Source organism: Dermochelys coriacea, chromosome 1 (assembly GCF_009764565.3).
Source record: "Dermochelys coriacea isolate rDerCor1 chromosome 1, rDerCor1.pri.v4, whole genome shotgun sequence".
Classification (NCBI taxonomy): Eukaryota; Metazoa; Chordata; order Testudines; family Dermochelyidae; genus Dermochelys; species Dermochelys coriacea.
The window spans coordinates 54928969-54948785 of NC_050068.2; the positions used below are offsets into that span (position 1 = coordinate 54928969).

At 41.0% G+C, this 19817-nt stretch overlaps 1 protein-coding gene across 1 annotated transcript in view; it reads right to left on the reverse strand.

Moving 5' to 3' along the window:
* MRPS31 (mitochondrial ribosomal protein S31) overlaps positions 1 to 19027 on the reverse strand; it is a 31764-nt gene extending 12737 nt beyond the window's left edge. The window contains exons 1-4 of the mRNA XM_038377865.2: positions 18564 to 19027; positions 15056 to 15355; positions 12661 to 12819; positions 5111 to 5260 (exon numbers count right to left, since the gene is read on the reverse strand). Of these exons, the coding sequence (XP_038233793.1) occupies positions 5111 to 5260; positions 12661 to 12819; positions 15056 to 15355; positions 18564 to 18682 (728 nt within the window). The 5' untranslated portion in view covers positions 18683 to 19027. The remainder of the gene's footprint in view (positions 1 to 5110; positions 5261 to 12660; positions 12820 to 15055; positions 15356 to 18563) is intronic.
* Positions 19028 to 19817: the final 790 nt, after the last annotated feature.

The window sequence follows — 19817 nt, forward strand, 5'->3', positions numbered from 1 at the left end:
TCGGATAGTAAAATATATTTGGATTTTTTTTTTTTTGGCAAAACATCAACATCACACTTAATAGAATCCTTTATTTAAAAAAGAAAGATATTCAACGAGCAAACATATCTTTAATAAGAGCAGTCATACTATATTTGAATTATAAATTAAAAACTCAAACAGCTGGTCTTCTCCCCTCAACCAGTCAAAGTGAATTTTCAGATAGTAAGAAAATTAGTTTATTGTAATTTAGAACAAATGATTCTTTTAATCATTTAACCTTTCCTGTTTGTGTACATTTCCAATGAAATTCTAGTGTTCATTTGTTTTATTACATATTCATTGTTGCCCAAGCAACACTTGCCTTTCCTGCCCTTAAATTTCATCCCTCTGCTTTCCAGCAGATTTCTGAAGGCCACAACTACTATGGCAAATCTGATCTTGTCATATTACATATTACTAACGTAGCTACCCTGGATCTATTTCAGAAAGAGGCTAATATAATTACACAGTCTCAGAAGAATGTGGAATTTAAACAGATTTGGGATTACATTTTCCTATCCGTTCATAACTTCCAATAACGTTAGTAGCAGATGCAGGCAGGATTTGGAACAAAAACACTTACATATAAAGTTACTAGTTCAAGTTACTATAAAGCAGCATCACCCATTTTGTTGAGATCTGCTAACTCAGTTTAACCATTTTCTCCTAACCTTCCCTGGGAACACTAACTACAGGGTATATTTGACTGTTAGAATTATATACCCACAGGAAAAAATTTGAACTTTGAGACTGGTAGTTGAAATCTGCATAATGAACAGTTCATATAACTACACCAGAGGGTCAGAAAACTCATAATTTGTGACAGAGGGAATGTTTTCAAATGCATTGCAAAACATATTTTACTTTCCTTTTATTAAAATATTGTAAGGTGTTTGACCAATTCTATATCAGCTGTTTTTATTGTCTATATTCTAAGTTGCTTTTAGTTTATATTACTTATTTACATGTTGCAACAATTTTTACCAAACAAACAAAATCAGACTACTGAGATCCACTCAAGTACCATCACTTTCGTACTGTATCATAATGAAATGACTTTCAGTTTCTACCAACCTAGGATGAATTAATATCCTCAGCCTAAAGGTAACAGGCTACAGAACCATTCAAAAATTCACAATGCATTGGCAGAACTTTGTGACTTTGTCCTGACCCATAACTATTTCACATTTGGTGACAATGTATACCTTCAAATCAGCGGCACTGCGATGGGTACCCGCATGGCCCCACAGTATGCCAACATTTTTATGGCTGACTTAGAACAACGCTTCCTCAGCTCTCGTCCCCTAATGCCCCTACTCTACTTGCGCTACATTGATGACATCTTCATCATCTGGACCCATGGAAAAGAAGCCCTTGAGGAATTCCACCATGATTTCAACAATTTCCATCCCACCATCAACCTCAGCCTGGACCAGTCCACACAAGAGATCCACTTCCTGGACACTACGGTGCTAATAAGCGATGGTCACATAAACACCACCCTATATCGGAAACCTACTGACCGCTATTCCTACCTACATGCCTCTAGCTTTCATCCAGATCATACCACAAGATCCACTGTCTACAGCCAAGCGCTACGATATAACCGCATTTGCTCCAACCCCTCAGACAGAGACAAACACCTACAAGATCTCTATCATGCATTCCTACAACTACAATACCCACCTGCTGAAGTGAAGAAACAGATTGACAGAGCCAGAAGAGTACCCAGAAGTCACCTACTACAGGACAGGCCCAACAAAGAAAACAACAGAACGCCACTAGCCATCACCTTCAGCCCCCAACTAAAACCTCTCCAACGCATCATCAAGGATCTACAACCTATCCTGAAGGACGAGCCATCGCTCTCTCAGATCTTGGGAGACAGACCAGTCCTTGCTTACAGACAGCCCCGCAATCTGAAGCAAATACTCACCAGCAACCACACACCACACAACAGAACCACTAACCCAGGAACCTATCCTTGCAACAAAGCCCGTTGCCAACTCTGTCCACATATCTATTCAGGGGATACCATCATAGGGCCTAATCACATCAGCCACACTATCAGAGGCTCGTTCACCTGCGCATCTACCAATGTGATATATGCCATCATGTGCCAGCAATGCCCCTCTGCCATGTACATTGGCCAAACTGGACAGTCTCTACGTAAAAGAATGAATGGACACAAATCAGACGTCAAGAATTGTAACATTCTAAAACCAGTTGGAGAACACTTCAATCTCTCTGGTCACTCGATCACAGACCTAAGAGTGGCTATACTTCAACAAAAAAGCTTCAAAAACAGACTCCAACAAGAGACTGCTGAATTGGAATTAATTTGCAAACTGGATACAATTAACTTAGGCTTGAATAGAGACTGGGAATGGATGAGTCATTACACAAAGTAAAACTATTTCCCCATGGTATTTCTCCCTCCCACCCCACCCCCCACTGTTCCTCTGATATTCTTGTTAACTGCTGGAATTAGCCTACCTGCTTGTCACCATGAAAGGTTTTCCTCCTTTTCCCCCCCCCTGCTGTTGGTGATGGCTTATCTTAAGTGATCACTCTCCTTACAGTGTGTATGATAAACCCATTGTTTCATGTTCTCTGTGTGTGTGTATATAAATCTCTCCTCTGTTTTTTCCACCAAATGCATCCGATGAAGTGAGCTGTAGCTCACGAAAGCTTATGCTCTAATAAATTTGTTAGTCTCTAAGGTGCCACAAGTACTCCTTTTCTTTTTGCGAATACAGACTAACACGGCTGATACTCTGAAACCTGTGACAATGCATTTAGTTATTCTGCTCCTTACATTGACATCATTTACAGCTCCCCAAGAATATTGAAAACCTTGGGGCAAAAGTTTCTGTACAAGTCAATGAGGGCTCATTCTCTTCCCTGTTCTCCAGTCTCAGCCTGGTCTATCCCTTCTCCATCACTTGCTGCATTTTGGGGGTTGAGACGTGGAGCCATTATGTACTGTTCTAAACTACGTGAAACTCTCCCTTCAAGATACTTTTCTAACTCCCACATAAGACAAAATCAGAAAAAATCATATTACTTAGAAACATTTCAGCATCTACAGATGTTTTCTGATGATATAACTGTGCATGTTGTTCCTTTGGGTTTTACAGTATGATCTACATGGCTTAGGAATTCATATGCTCCTGTTTGTTCCTCACTTAAAATCATAATTTTCTGAATACTGAAATAAATCTGTCTCAGCCAAGGAATGCAAGGATATTGTACAGCTACTGACCCAGGAATGTTTATTTCTCAGTTATGCAAATCCTGCCTTCCAAATTTCCCACATATATGCCAATAAACATGGTTCTCTCAACTTCTAACCCACTAACTCCACTTAAAGTCAGATTTAGTTAATTTTAAAAGGCATTAATCTTATTGGGAATAGAAATGTGGGGAGAAATAAGACAGTGGTTCCCAAACTCGGGTTCACGAAATGTTACAGGGGGTTCTCAGGAAAAAATTCTCCAATGGCGGACAGATCTGTCCCTAGAGACCGCGGGCAGCACAGGGCCAGCAGCCCGGAGCCTCTGGACTTCCAAGAGCTAAGAAGATCAAAGCAAGCATATCTATCACACTGAGGAGATTTAAACTTCAAGATTCCTTATAAGAAATGGAAAGGGAGGTGGATATTTTTTGCTGTCTTTAATAATTTATACTCAAGTAAAGGAGACAATCCCTGGAAATATTTGTTTTTAGGCGGAGGTTCGTGAGACTTGACGTTTTAGTGAAAGGGGTTCACAAGTTGTTAAAGTTTGGGAACCATGTTCTAAGACAAGTGATTGTAAGGATGCCATGTAGACATGTGTTTTAGGGACAAAATACAGGATGAGAGAACAGATAATAACAGTATAACAAAATAAGGGTGCTCTATTAACTGAGTAAAAAGAGCCTGGGTTAATTTAAAAAAAGGACACCAATAGTAAAAGGCACGGTCATTTTCAGGGAGAACTCTCGAGTCACTATTTTAAATCATTAGTTCCATGGTAGCCAATTTTGATGCCTGGGGCGACAGTAAACTAAAGAAATGACTCAGGTGCAAAGTTCCTATTTTCCTTAGCAAGAGGGGAAAAAAACCAAAACCCTCAATTGGTGAAATATTTCTACCCAGAACATTTTTCAAAGTTTTCCTTCAAATGACAGTAGCACTTTAAAGCTTTTTCCCCCACCCCCATAAGATGATAGAGAATGAGATGTAAAATATTGTGCATAAGTGATACATTCAAAAAACACTTAAACAGCAAAGTCAAAAAGTAGATTATATATTAGCACCAAAGATTTGCAACAATCAGGTTTAATTCCCAAAAATTGCATTGACTTTGATCAGCTTATTAAAATTAAACTATGTTCTTACATTAATCTACTTTAATACTATGTTTGGGAAAAAAACTACTTACAAAATAGTGTTAGAAACACATTTTCTTTTGTTTCCTACAGTATAATGCAGGGGTGGCCAACTTGTGGCTCCAGAGCCACATGCAGCTCTTCAGAAGTTAACATGCTGCTTCTTGCAGAGGCACCAACTCCGGGGCTGGAGCTACAGGCTCCAACTTTCCAATGTGCCAGGGTTGTTCACTGCTTAACCCCTGCCTCTGCTATAGGCCCTGCCCCCACTCCACCCCCTCCCCTGAGCCTGCAGTGCCCTCGCTTCTCCCCCTGCTCTCCAGAGCCTCCTGCACACCCAAAACAGCTAATTGGGAGGTACAGGGTGGGAGGGGGAGGCACTGATCGGTGGGTCTGCTGGTGGGCGGGAGGCACTGGGAGCAGGGTGGGGGAGTTGATGGGGAGGGGGTCTGCTGACATATTACTGTGGCTCTTTGGCAATGTACATTGTTAAATTCTGGCTCCTTCTCAGGCTGGCCACCCCTGGTATAATGCATCTATATCTGGAATGTGGAGTCAGCATTTTTGTGGAAGATGTAGAAACTTGGAGAACTCTTTAGCTTTGACGTTTTGGAGTCTAGTTGGTGTTTCTTTATTATTAGAATTTAAAAACTTAACTGGTCAGTATTTTATTGGGGTAAGGAGCACAAAGAGAAAACAGGCAAGTAGAGAGTACCTTTTACTTCCAGCAAATTCAGACAGGATACCTCTTTGAAACATGTCACCTCGTCCATCATCATCATCATCAAATGAAATTTGACTGGATGGCCTGGATACACCACGGGTGAGACGGCGTTTCCCAATCTTCATGTCTGCAATAACGTTGCTGACATCAAAAAGACAAGTAGAACAATGAAAATTCCACAATATGAAAAAGTAGCAAGCTTAGTTACATGTTTTAATAAGGCAAATTATTCCAAATAAGCCTATATTGTGCAAACTATATGAAAGAACTAGACATTTCCACAAAACATCTGTCAACATTCTGAAGAAGTCTTGTTTTTTAGAAGAAAATCCCACTTACCTGTTATTTTCTAAATTTAAACAAAAACAATTTCAACTTAGCAAACATATGCCAGTTACTGCCCTCCTTGAAGAGAAAATCCAATGATGAACGTTCTTTGAATTGCAAATTGAAATATTTTTAGTATATGGCAGCATGAAATAAGCTATGTTCACAGAATGCATTAGACATTAATGCAAATGTGCAGCAAACAGGGGAGTTTCAAAGATCATAGCTACAGATCCTGTGCTTGGAGGCAGACGGATTTGGGGTGAGGAACATTGGTTCCCTATGGGGAAAAGGGTCTATAGTTTGGATGGCTTCCATCCCCACAGAAGAGGAAGCCATTTTCTAGGAGAATGGCTGGCTAGAGTAGTCAGAAGGGTATTAAACTAACAACAAAAGTAGAGTGTGAAAAGCGGGAACTATTGAGCACTCATTTAACAGAATATCAAGATGTTGAGAACAAAGTTAATCAATCAATGCACCAAGGAATGTGAAGAAAAGAAATTCTTTAATTGTTTATACACCCAAGATAACAAACAAAAGGAACTGGAATTGTTCATCTATAAGCAAAAATTCAATCTAGTTGGTATTGATGAAACCTAGTAGGCAGATTTGCACTATTAGAATGTTAAAAACAACAACAAAAAAAACCAATGGATAAAACCAATTTAGTAAGGATCAAGTGGGCAAAAGGGATGCAGGAGGGCATTGTCAAAAATGGCATTACCTGTTTCTGAGTCACTGACAGAAGAAAACAATATTGATTGGATACTACTTTGTGTCTGCTACGGACCACCAAATCACACCAGAGAACAGGCATCTCCTTACATGCCCATCTACAATGTGGGGATGGGGGGAAGAAAAAAAAAAAAAAAGCACTATCCTGGGGGACTTCAATCTGAGCGACTTAGCTGGAAATCTCATGCTTCAAGTACTAAAATGGTCTCAGAATTTCTAAATATTTCAGATGACAATTTCTTAACTCAAAAAGTGTAAAATTCAACACAGGGAAATTTTATATTAGACATCACCTTGACTGATAGGAATGAATCGCAGATCTAAAAACTAGTGGTAGCTTAAGTACAAGTGATCATAACTTGATCACAATTTACGTGCAAACAGAGTAAAGTCCATACAAGTAACAGTTGGTATAAACTTGGTGCTTTAAAAAGGCCAATTTCACAAAGCTGAAAATAGTTACGACCCAAATCAGTTGAGAGGAAGACTTTAAACAGAAAAATGTAAATGGGAATTATTTAAGAACATTTAACTAGGTGCCAAAAAAGCTACATTCCACAAGTGAGAAAAAAGGCCAACTGGTTAAAACACCAACCTGATTTAGTGGAGAAGTGAAAGTAGCTTTAAAAAAAAAAAAACGAACAAACAGATAACAAATGTAAGAAAGGTGAAGTTGATAGCCATAAATATGAATCATACGGAAATGGTAGACTTGTCAATGATAATTAAAGGCTACGATTTAATCACAGGTATTTTTAGTAAGAGTTATGGACAGGTCATGGGCAATAAACAAAAAGTCACAGCTCATGACTTGTCCATAACTCTTACTATAAATACCCCTTACTAAATCTTAGGTGCTGGGAGGTGGGGGGGAGGAGGAGGAAAGTGCTCCAGTGGATTCTGCTGCTGCTCGAGGGAGGGAGGAGAAAGAAGAGACTCCAGGCGGAGGGCAACCCGGGGCTCCGTCACCGCTACTGCCACTCCAGGCGAGGGGCTGCCCGAGCAGGTGTGGGCGGCCATGGGGTCAGGCACACCAGAAGTCATGGAGGTCCAGGAAAGTCACGGAATCCATGACTTCTGGGCCCTCCTTGAAAGACTCACACCCTTAATGATAATCCAGAAAAGGCAGAAGTTCTGTATTTGAGAAAAAGCCAAACGATGTAGTTACGTCATGATGATGGAATACTTTCCATTTAAACAATAGCTGAGGAGGATGTGAAACAACAGCTACTAAAAGTTAGATATTTTTAGATCAACAGGTTCAAAATAACTTGCATCAGAGATTTTAAAATAACTGACTGAGGAGCTCTCTGGTCTGCTAATGTTGATTTTCAGTAACTTTTGGAACACTGGGAAAGTTCTAGAACAGTGGTTCTTAACCGGGGGTGCATGCACCCCCAGGGGGTGTGAGATGCCCTTTCTGGGAGCACGAGACATGTCTGATTTTTTTAGAAGGTAAATCATCGAAAACACAAATTAAGCACAGGCACATAAGTACAACTACTTTGTTTCATCAAACCTATGTATTTATTAACATTATACATTTAACGATTTCTGTAATATACAAACAAAAAACATATCTAGGTTTAAAGAACTGACCTACTTCAATGATTTTTGATAAGGTGTGTGAGAACATATTTTGAGAACTGAAGAGGTGCAGCCTGCAGTAAAGGTTAAGAACCACTGTTCTAGAAGAAAGGCAAGAGAACATTGTGCCAGTATTTAAAAAGGGTAAATGGGATGAACCAAGTAATTATAGGTCTGTCAGCCTGAAATAGATCCTGGCCAAAATACTGGAATGACAGATAAGGGACTTGATTAATCAAGAATTAAAGGAAGGTACTATAAATAATGCCATTCAACAAGGGTTTATGGAAAATAGATCTTGTCAAATTAACTTGATTTTTCTTTTTTATACAAGATTACAAGTTTGGGTGAAAAAGAAAGTGTCAACATAATATACTTAGATGTCTTTTGGGTACTGCACAACATTTTGATTAAGAAACTAGAAGATTGCCATCCACCCACCTTCCCATGCTAATGGAGGTTAAGATTTGTAAGAGCACCTGAACTTTTAATGAAAGGTTCAGCAAGCAGTAGTTTGCATGGGATCACAGGTCTGTCTATCTCTTGGGAGATAGGGAACTCCAGTCAGGTCTTTGGCTTAGGAAGGTCTTGGCCAGATGATGTCCTAATGGGAGGTGGGAAAACTAATGACTTTTCAGGGATGCTGTTGTTTCCCCCACTTCAATTATTGTCAGGGCATGAGATCTAAACGCAACACCTTAGTATTATTATTTTGATAAAAATTAGAGAATCTAGGCCATATATGTGTGTCAATTCTCACTGGTTACTACCCTCAACAAGGATTGTAGTTATGGTGACAGAACTCTTTAGATATAAAGTTGTGTCTATGCCTTTAGGGAGAGGGACTGTTAAAAGCCAGAAGTCATCATTAGATTTTGGAACAGTGCAAGTGAAAACGATAAAAATCAGTTAAAATACAGTGCGTGAGTTTTACGAGATAAAAGCCTCTTTTCAAGGGAACAGGTGTGGTATTAAAAGAACAGAAACTAGGTCAAGAAAGCAAGCTTTGGATACCTAAATGCAATATATATATTTCCATTGTTGCAATGCTTGAAGAGTGTCAGAAAGTATATATTTAAACATTCTCTTTTGGATGGTTTAAATCAGAAGAGCTCTTCAAACTAACTACTAACAACAAAAAGATGCCCTAAAATGTTCAGAACCTTGATTTTCTAAGGTTAATTTTAAATCTGACAATAACATTAACAGAAAATAATTAGTAAAATGAGAGAGATGCAGAAGAACTGAACTTCTTTGGTTATTCTTGGCATTTATGGCCTAGAGTTGATCCAGAAAATTCACAAGTTTTCTGAGGGTCTGACTAGCATCATGCAGTCTTCCCCTTGCCAGAAGTAAAGTCATAGACCGCCCAGTCCAACTGTTTTACTTGGCAAGCATGCTAAATGATAGAATGTTGTTGTACTATATGGAGATCACACTCCCTCTGAGCAGTTCTCTTTGAGGTTTTGCACAACTGGCCAAACTTTCTACTGGCCATGCTGGGCATCTAACACACAAAGTCCACAGTGTCACAATTTTGGACAGCTAGGGTCCTAATGTTGTGTCACTGGTGCATGAAAGGTGAGCAAATATGTTTTCATAATAGTTTTTAAAACAAGTGATTGCATGGTATTATGCCAATCACGTTGTTCATCCTACACACATTTCCTCTAACACGTTGAAAAAGAAACAAGAAATTAACCAAAAACAAAACCAGAAAGATATTTGTGGCCCGACTTCCTTCCACAACAAGGAAAGTCAGATTTCCAACTGAAACTCCATCCTCCATTCAGTCCATTGTGTGTAAGTATTGCAGATACATCTGAACAGGAATGATCATGTGCACTACCCAGGTTAAAAAACAAGAGAAGGAGAATTCGGGGTGCATTTTAGCTTTAGCTTGGAATTCCTTTCCTTCTGTTTATTTAATTCTAACATTTAATATTGCTGAATTTATTTTCCTATGGCGGTGTTGTAATTTCCATTAAGCAAAACTTCTTCCCGCACTAAAAAAAAAAAAATAAAAAATCCTGCATCATTAATTTTTTCCCCCCTTCTTGTGAACATGCTGTCCTCAGTATGTCTATAAAACAAACTGATGGGAGAAAACTGTACAACAGTGACACCCAGAGGGAAGACTGTATGCAAAGCACAATATAAGCTAAGACTTCTTGGCTATAATTATATGATCTTTATTATAATTTAATACCTCCTCGTAAATCTGAGCAACATTCTGATTTATAGTAACAATGTTATATTGTACGGTTCTTTTGCTTGTGTAGATATTTCAGTTATTTAAATCCATCAAGTGTTTTACATAAAATATCTACTGTCTCAGACCAGTGGTCCATTTAGTCCAGTATCCTGTCTCAGAAGCGACCAGTACTCGATGCTTCAAAAAATGGTAATCCAGCCATATTGCACATAGCCAATTGTACAACACTGAATATGTGGGGCAGGGGAGGAAAACCATGTCTTCCAAACCCACACAGAACAAATGTACAACACTGAATATGTGGGGCAGGGGAGGAAAACCATGTCTTCCAAACCCACACAGAACAAAATAATGAGTTCTCTTACACAGTGGCAAGTAGGGCTTGAAAAATCCACTTATGAATGAGTACTCAGCTTCCACTGGCCAGTGTGAGGACCTGAGCTCTCCCTATCTGCAGAATTCAAGCAGTGAATTTCTCGTGTTCACAATACAAAATAGGAAGAAATATTACCTTGTTTGTTCATCTTAAGAGTATTTCCTTGTAGCCTTAAGGAAAGGCTAAAAAGAACTAAATGGAGAAAATGATCAGTTTTTACACAGCTCAATCAAGTCTCCTCTAACTCCTTCACCTAAATCAATGGTTTTCAAGCTGTGGTCCATGGACCCTGGCGGTCCATAGACTATGTCGAAGATTTCCCAAAGGGGTCCACACCTAAGTTCCCTCTGAGCTGCGCTGCTGCCTGTTAAGCCCCAAGCAGAGGCTTGGGCCTGCTGCTGTGGGGAGAGGCAGCTCTCCTCGCCAGCTCCAGCATGGACCTGCCCAGACTCGCAGTGGTTGGGGGAAAGGCAACCCTCCCCCAGCCCCAGCATGGACCTGCTACAGGAGAGGCAACTCTCCCTCACTCAGCACAGGTGCTGCTGCTGCAGGGGGGTCCTATCACCCTGCCGTAGCCCCTGAACAGCCTGCACCCCAAACCCCTCTTGCCACAGCCCCACCCCAGAGCCCACACCCCCAGCCAGAGTCCTCACCCCCCACCGCACCAACCCCTCTTGCCACAGCCCCACCCCATGAATTTTGTTATGAACAGCAATATGGAGGTGATGTGTCACACATCACCACCTCCATACTGATGCACATAACAAAATTCATTCTGCACATGCATGGGAAAAGTTAGAGGGAACACTGGTCCGCACCTGCATTTGAAGTTTTTTAGGGATCTGCAAATGAAAAAAAGGTTGAAAACCACTGACCTAAATAATCCAAAGGTATGCAATACCCACAGCATCTCTAACCATTTCTATCAACCTTCTCTGGATGTTTTACATTTCTGTTGAGAGGAGAGGACCTAAACTGAACATATTACTCCAGGGAAATGTATACCATTGTGCATTATCTAATGTCTTATTAGTTTCTACCATCACTTTTTGTAAATGCACCCCAGCTTCTAAGCATCTGAAGAGAGAACTTCATTTACCTGTCCACAATAACTCCTAGTTCTTTTGATTGAGAATTAGGAATTCATCTACCTGTATGGCAAGGTTACATAGTTTCTCTCTTTCCCGCAATCACTCTCTCAATATGCATTACCTTATATTTAACAAAGTTAACGTTCATCTACCATTGTGCTTCCCCACCATTTTGTTTATTTGTAACCATCTAGACTGTGTCACAATCCTCCTTAGTTTTCATTGATGGAAATGGCATGTATCAGCAGCAAATATTAACCCTGTTGGCTACTTTCTCTGCTATTAATCGGTATATTTACTGAACACAAAAGGCCCTATAACTAATCCCTATAAAACCCCACAAAATAACTTTTCATCAGTCTTATGAATCCACATTTCCTATCACTTTACCAGTTAATTCCTTATCTGAATTTGCCCCAAATCTAGTTATTTTCATGTGACATATTAAAAAATAAATCTATAAACTACTTGTAGTTTGTTACTGCAAACATGCATAATCACAGGCTTCCACATTCTCAGTTGCTGAAGATCCAGTTTTCTGCTTTTTATTCAGCATTTGCTGAGCTGCTACCTTGAAAGTAGCAGAAGTCAGCAGCCTGTCTTTTGTCATCACCAAACAGAAGGGCAGTATACACAGTTCCTTCATAGTTTCCAAATAAGTGTTGTTTGCCTGGCCGGAAGCCACATTAAAAAAAAAAAAAAAAAAAAGGAACTGTGCCAAGGGATGAGTTTATTGGGCTGCCTGGAAATTTTTGAAGGGTAGGGTGGGACTATAAATAGAGGTTGCTTTACTTAGTGCAGCTTTCAAAAACAGCCATTAAAATTTACCAGTCCACACAGATGAACTTTCAGACTTTCTATCTTAGTGATGGTTGATGAAGATGACAAAAAATAAATCTAATGATACTTTATTAGCCCATCTAAAAAACAAACCAACCAACCAACCACCCACCCACCCACGGGAAAGCAGGCACTAGAATTTTGAAAGGCTGCTCTAGAGGAAGGATGCAAGCTGGATGGCTTGGAAGTTAAAGAAGGAATTTAGTACAAACAGACTACTGCACTTCAGTCATTAGCTTTTTAAAGAAGGATAATGCTCAAGCATATCTTTTTAAAGCAGTTTTTCGGATATAAAGTCCTCAACCACCTTAAATTTGACAGTGTAATATTAGAGGCTTCAGCACTACTGGGGAATATTCAATCTACAGACCTTATGTTAGTCGTTTCCCCTCTTTTCTCTGCATCAGTGGCTTCTTCATGCTTCCTTAGTTGTGCAAGTAAATCTGATACTGTCCGTTTCCTGTCAAAAGGTAAGGAAGATGCAACAGCAGAAGCAGCTTCCACCAATTCTGGATTGAGAAGCTTGCTCCTGTAAGAGACAAGAGGTGAAAAACATAAAAAACATCAAGATCTTATGCGTCATTATTTCACAAGCCATTTATCATCATAACTGGTTATTTTACATCTTAATGACTTAAAGGTAATAGTTATACACTATCAAAGAAGAGGCACAAGTTTGTCTCTTGCGGCACAAAACTGCCCGAGGTTGGGTGGCACTGCAGAGTTGGTGTTCTTAAATCATGGTAGGGATAGCCTAATGTCACTGAACCACCATGAGAAAAGCTTAAAAAAGCTTTGCTCAACTCTTCCTAAACAGAGTACAGTTATAATGCCAAGACCTATACACAGTGTCAGCTATAAATGGAAAAAATAAAGCAGTCATTAAGGCACAGCTACCAATCAACTGTTCCTCCTGAAAAGAAGAGGATACAAGATTGCTACCGAGATATGATTTTTAGTCACAGACAAAAAACCCTTTTTTGCACATCTGTCTCATGGGATCATACATAGGCATGATTTAACTATGACTACTGTTCCTTTACCAATTTGGCATGATTTTAAACACTATGTTTAGATGTAAAGATTTCCCTTTGTTAAGCATTATCCCAATAGATAGTGATAATATATTTACTCCTGGGGGAATTCTGAACCAAAAAAATCCAAAATTCTGCATATTTTGTCAAAATAATGCAATATAATCACACCAGTTTCACTTATTTTGGTAATTTATTTAAACTACCATACCCCTCCCTCCCCCGCCCCCCCCAAATCATCAGAGTAACTGTTCAGCATTTTCTAAACACATGGAAGTTAAATTACAAATACCTGGTAACCAAGACCCTGCATTCCAGTTATAATCCTGGATTTTCATTTAAATGATATTACTTTTATTTTGGTGGTCTGTAAAGTAGACTGTCTCTTTAAATTGCTCAGACTTTCACACATGAAAGTCATACAGTTTTGCTAATCACTGTCCTGCATTTTTTTTAAATGGGTAAGTAAAATAGATCCTGAGCAGTAATCTAACCCCATTATGCCTCTCTGGCACAGGAAAAAAAAGAGTTAGAAAGCACACAGACCTTTCTAACGGAGGATTCCATTACTGTCATTTGCAATAAGGTTCCTTTACATCACTCTGGCAAGGAAAAGGAGCCTTAACTGACTAACAGGAACAATTAATTAACAATGGGAACATTAGCAGCCTACTCCTTTAGCTGTTACATCTCTGCTCTGCCTCAGGGACAGACCCTGCTTCACACAGCCCTGTGCCTCCCTCCAAGCCCAGGATGCAGCAACAGCGACCAGAGGGACAGAGTGAGGCCTTGTCTCTACTGGCACTTTACAGCCCTGCAACTTTCTTGCTCAGGGGTGTGAAAAACACACCCCTGAGCACTGCAAAGTGCCAGTGTAGACAGTGCACCAGTGCTGGGAGCCATGCTCGTGGGGGTGGTTTTTTTAGAACGCTGGGAGAGCTCTCTCCCAGCGCTATACCATGACTACACAAGCCACAAGCGAGTGAAGACGTGCCCCAAGTCTCTCACTCATTCGCATTAAGGCAGGAACCCATCCCCACACCCTTAATGTCTCTCCTCCTCCCCTCCCATGGTGATCTGCTGCCAGCTGCTCCCAGCAGAGGCCACTGGGCTGCCACAGAAGGGGCAGATTTCTTGGCTCCCCCATTTTTCTGCAGGGGAACCAAGAAATCTGCGGAAGGTATGAATTCTGTGCCTGCTGCAGGGTGCAGAATTCCCCCAGGAGTATACATTTCTGTAAGTATGCCCTTATTCAAAGGAAAGATTTTCTCGGATTGTAACTGAACAACTGAGTTTAGCTGCATATTTACATTTTTAAATAAGTAAATTGTGTATGATCAATTGTGTACAAAGAGAGGCAATTAAAAGGAGATATAAAACTTTTTCCTTTCCCCAGATTTTATTTTCTCATAACTGAGTAATGGCATTTCAAAAGGGAAAATTCCCACACTCCCCTTAAATTGATTTTCTCTGGACAGCTAGCAACATTTTATTTTGAGGCTTCAATTCCAGGAATACAAGTATGTAGTAAATATACATGCTTAGTGCAACCATTCCATTTGTTATTGCTTTTTGCACGGTACAGTAGAACCATTAGCAAAAGGACTGTTCCCATAGAGGATTTTTTTCTATACAAAGAAAAAAAGACATTTTATGCTACTATTTTGTCCTAGAGATTAATAGAGTCCACTTCAAAGAACACACACTTGAACTGTACATATTGCATTTTACCTCTTAACTTTACTGTCTGCTGTAGCTTTCTGGAACATGCTACTTGCACTCTCCATACTTTCTGGCTGGTCCTTGGTTTGCTCCTTGGTCTTCAGTGTTTTTAGTATCTGGAACTTCTTCTTTGAACTTAATTCTACTTTCATTTCACTAATAATGTTCAACAAATTCTTCTTTGCAATTCCTGGTGTTGTCTTCTCCTGATTCTCTGAAGCCTTCTCAGCACTACTGTCTGTAGAAGTGGCAGATTCATCTTCCTTGTTGTAGAACCCAGTGCTGGTGCTAAAGCACTTTTGTGTTTTACTAGACAAGATAGGAAGGGAAAAGGTACAATGTACACAGAACTGCTTTGTTAGTCATAACTGACTGGGCCTAATTTTACACAAACTGAACTGGGTAACTTAAATGTACAATTTTATTCTGAAGGCAGGTCTTTATGGTTTCTGCAATATAATGTAAACCAGCTTTCTTTTCTCCATGAATGAACTGAATCAAAAGGCAACAAGTAACTATCTGCACTAAACAGTATGCTGAGATGTTGGACAACCACAACAGGTTGATAACTATGACAAACTGTGGGTTTCATTTTGTGCTGAGGTATACATTGGGACCTTGTAGCAGTCTTGTGACCTTGTGCCTTTTTTAAGGCTACTGGAAAACCAGATAACTTCAGAAGCTTACCAGAAAATCAGCCACTAAGGTCTGCTAGGTAAACACATTAAAACTCTAGGAAAACAAAAGTACCACAATTGCCACACATATCCATCAGAATATTTTGCACACTCACTCAACATTTTCAGTCTCAGCATTTTGACATATTAAGCAGAGTAACCATAGCAATAATACAAAGTAAGTCTTCATGGACTGCTTAAAAGCACCTACATATGTTCCAAACATCAGTACACTACAGAGAAAATTAAACAGGCATAAACCAACACCTTCAGTGAAAAAAAGCATGTTGTGAACAAAAAAAAAAAAAAACAACTAACACTTCACAACCCCTTTAATTAGGCTGTGAAAAGCCTTCTGACTTGCACTAAGCAGACTTTGCTATTATCCACTACAATTCAGTCTCTATAATTTTCCCCCAAAAAGCATCTTTTCCCATCATCTCATTTTGCATTACTTATTGGAAGTAATTATTTGCTCCCTGCATGAAGCATTAGGAGCAATTTAGAAATCAACATGGGAAAGCTGTAGCCACTTACAATAACTAGTATGTTATATACTTTGCATTATCAGTTCTTCAAAATACCCTCCAAATGTTCAAGAAGTGTACAAAAAGAGGATATCCTTGTATTATTAGGCTACCTTGCTTGTGTAGTTCATTCAAGATAGAAAACAGGTAATTCTGAAGTAAAAAAAAAAAAAAACAATACAATTCTTATTGGAAGTGATTAAATGTCTCCAGTGCCCTGTAAAATATATTAGTTTCCAAATCATGCTAATTTTTATCCAATGCTTTGAGCATACATCTGTACCAACAGACAGCATTGCTTTATTGCTCACACACACATTTTAAAGTGCTGGTGAGACCACAAATATATATAACAGTTTGGCAACACAAGATGGAAGGAGAGACATGATAGTTTTTTACTTTTGTATACAATAACCTACATAACAACTGACACCAACAGTAGATAGATGCTAATAATGTGCATCCCCATTCTCGGGCAGCACTACTAGCTTTGAGCAGACTACTGCCTTGGATAAGAAAGCCTATCACAAATGACACTGAGGCATGGGAAAGAAAATGACATGAAGTGAGCCAGCTGCCCTTGAAAACACTTCATGCCATCTTTAGTATCATAAGCCCAGTAGAGCTGGTACTTAAGCAGCATTTTAAACCCTAAACTGCTTTCAAAGCAATAGGGGCTAAACCAGAGAGAAGCACAAGGAGTATCCACTCCGGGACTGATATGGGTATAAATATACGGGTATAAATTCACAGCTTACCAACTACATGTATAACTTCTGGTTTAGAATAAGCCTTTAGTCTCTCTGTATCTCAGTTCCACATTTGTAAAAAATGGGGGGGATACTAGTACTTTCCCCACCGTTGTGAGGACAAACACTTTAAAGATTTTGGGATTAAAGTTGAGAAGCAACACTCCACTTGAGTTCCCTTTGTGATGCTGCAGCAAAAAGAGCCAATGTGTTCCTCAGATGTAGGAAAAGGGAAGTAGAGAGTAGAAGAAGGGAGATGATTTTATCTCTGTATATAGTGCACTGTTGCTTGGAATTCTGTGGACAGTTCTGGTGTCCACAGTTTAAAAAACAATGTGAAAACAGAGAGGGTGAAGAAAAGAGCCACAAAAGTGATTCATGGGACTTACAGTGACATACAGAGAGCTCAGTCTGTTCAGCTTATAAAAAAAAAAAAAGAATTGTGAAGTGACTTGATTACAGTGGATAAGTACCTTCAGAAGGAGAAAATATTGGTTTCAAAAGAGCTCTTTAATCTAGTGAAGAAACGCATAAAAAGAAAACCAATGGCAGGAAGCTGAAGTCAGACAAACTCAAAATAGAAATAAAGCAAAATTTTTTTTTTTAAAGTGGGTGATGAGTAACCACTGGAATAGACTACTAAGGGAAGGGGCTCATTCAGTCTCTTGGTGTCTCCAAACTAAGACTGGATGCCTTTCAGGGAGAGATCCTTTAGCCACACACAATTATGCTTCAGCCACACACAAGCTATTGAACTCAATACAGAGGTAACAATTTTCAGAGTAGCAGCCGTGTTAGTCTGTATTCGCAAAAAGAAAAGGAGTACTTGTGGCACCTTAGAGACTAACAAATTTATTAGAGCATAAGCTTTCGTGAGCTACAGCTCACTTCATCGGATGCATGACATTGAAGCGCTTATGGTATATAGGCAAACAGGCCAGATGATCCAATGGTCCCTTCTGGACTGAAGCTACGTTCACTTGAAATCCAGGTCAGAAAATGAGTTAAAAGCAGTCTCAGAAAATACACCTGCCCGGTTAAAAAACACACACACACACACGTACGTGTACTTGTGGCCCTTAGAGACCAACCTGCCCGGTTGCTGCTCTATAAAAAAGCCACACAAAGACCCGCCAACTCTCCCAATCCGGCTCTGCCCACGGAGTGGGCCTGGGCTGCCAGCCAGCGCGGATGTCACCGCACCAGCCGGACCACACCGAGGAAACTGCAAAAGGCTCCCCGGAGCGCTGGGAGGCAGAACGAGAAAATCCTCCGGTGGCGCTTGTTAAAAGCCGCGGGCGCCCAGGCGGGGCGTGACCCGGTACCACTGGCCGCCGGCAGAGGCAAATCCCCGCCAATTCAGTCACCCTCCCGAAAGCCGCAGCTCGGGCCCCGGGGGATCCCAGCCGGGCGCGGCCGGCACGGACCGCACCGCACCGCACCGCGTTTCAGGCGGGTCCGTCTCCCTGCGAGCGCGGCCTCGGGGCCGCGGCTGACAAACCTCGGCACCCGGAGCGGCCTCACCGACACGCGCTCAGGGACCCGCCCCGCGCAGGGCGCTCACCTGCCCGAGCCCTGCTCCGGGGCGCCCCGGGGGGAGGCGAGGGCGAGGGGGCGGGGGCGGGGGCGGCAGCGACAGGCGCCGCGCGTGCGGCTCCCGACGGCAGAGACGCGGCTCCACATCGCGGCAGCCCAGCGAGCGGCGTGTCCTCGCCTCTAAGCGCTCCCCCTCCTGGCGTGGGTCCGTCTCCTCAACTTTCCGTCTGGGAAACAGTAGCCAAGGAAACTGGTTCCGGGCTCGATTCCCATAGGGGCGGCCTGGTCTCATGTTGTGCCAGCGGCAGCTGGCTGGTGCCCTCATGCCTAGCGCGGGTAGAGTGAAAGGGACCCGTCTACAGGGCTGTGTTTTTAAATAACAGAGTTTTGTGTTGTTGGCCAGAAGCTTCCCCAGTGTGAGGGGAGGGCGGATGGTCCTGTGGCCAGAGGATTGGGCTTGAGGAGAACTGGATTCAGTCCCTGGCACTACCACAGGTTTCCGGTGTGACCTTGGGCAAGTCACTTTGTTCACAGAGAGTTGGCAAACTGACAACAGGGACACAAGTGCCAGCAATGTGCAGATGACACATGGTTCTACCTGGTAGTGCCAACCTCAAGAGAGAAAAAATCATGAGTTTTTTTGGGGGGGGTGGGGGCGTGAGTTAAAGATTAACATTTGTCTGGGGTTTGTCTTTTGATTTTTGAACTCTTCCTGCCTACAGCCCACCCCCAATGTGTGTGTGAGAGAGAATGAAGTAGGGTGACCGGACAGCAATTGTGAAAAATCAGGACAGGGAGTGGGGGATAATAGGAGTCTATATAAGAAAAAGACGCAAAAATCAGGACTGTCCCTATAGAATCGGAACATCTGGTCACTCTAGAATGAAGGAGAGACAATTACTGTGGCCTCAGGGCTGCTCAGCTTTGGCCTGGCTGCCCCATTACCATGTTAGGCCCAAAAGTGGGTTAATTTAGCCCTGAATGTGGTGATTTATCTAGATCTTTCAGTGACACATTGATGAGTGAGGACCCACCCTTTGGGAAACATTGGTATAAAAGATCCCACTTTCACTGATACTCAGTTTATATTTTCTCTTTAATATACCACTACTCCTAATTACAGCTCCTTTTAGTACTCTGAATAACTTTGTTCCCTTCATTGTGTTTACATTTTTAAATGGCTGTTTATAATTATTATGCCCTCCATTTTAGGCTTCATTTCAAATTATCTACATTGGGTTCTTTTAATCTTTACTCTTAATTCAGTCCTGCAGCCCTGTAA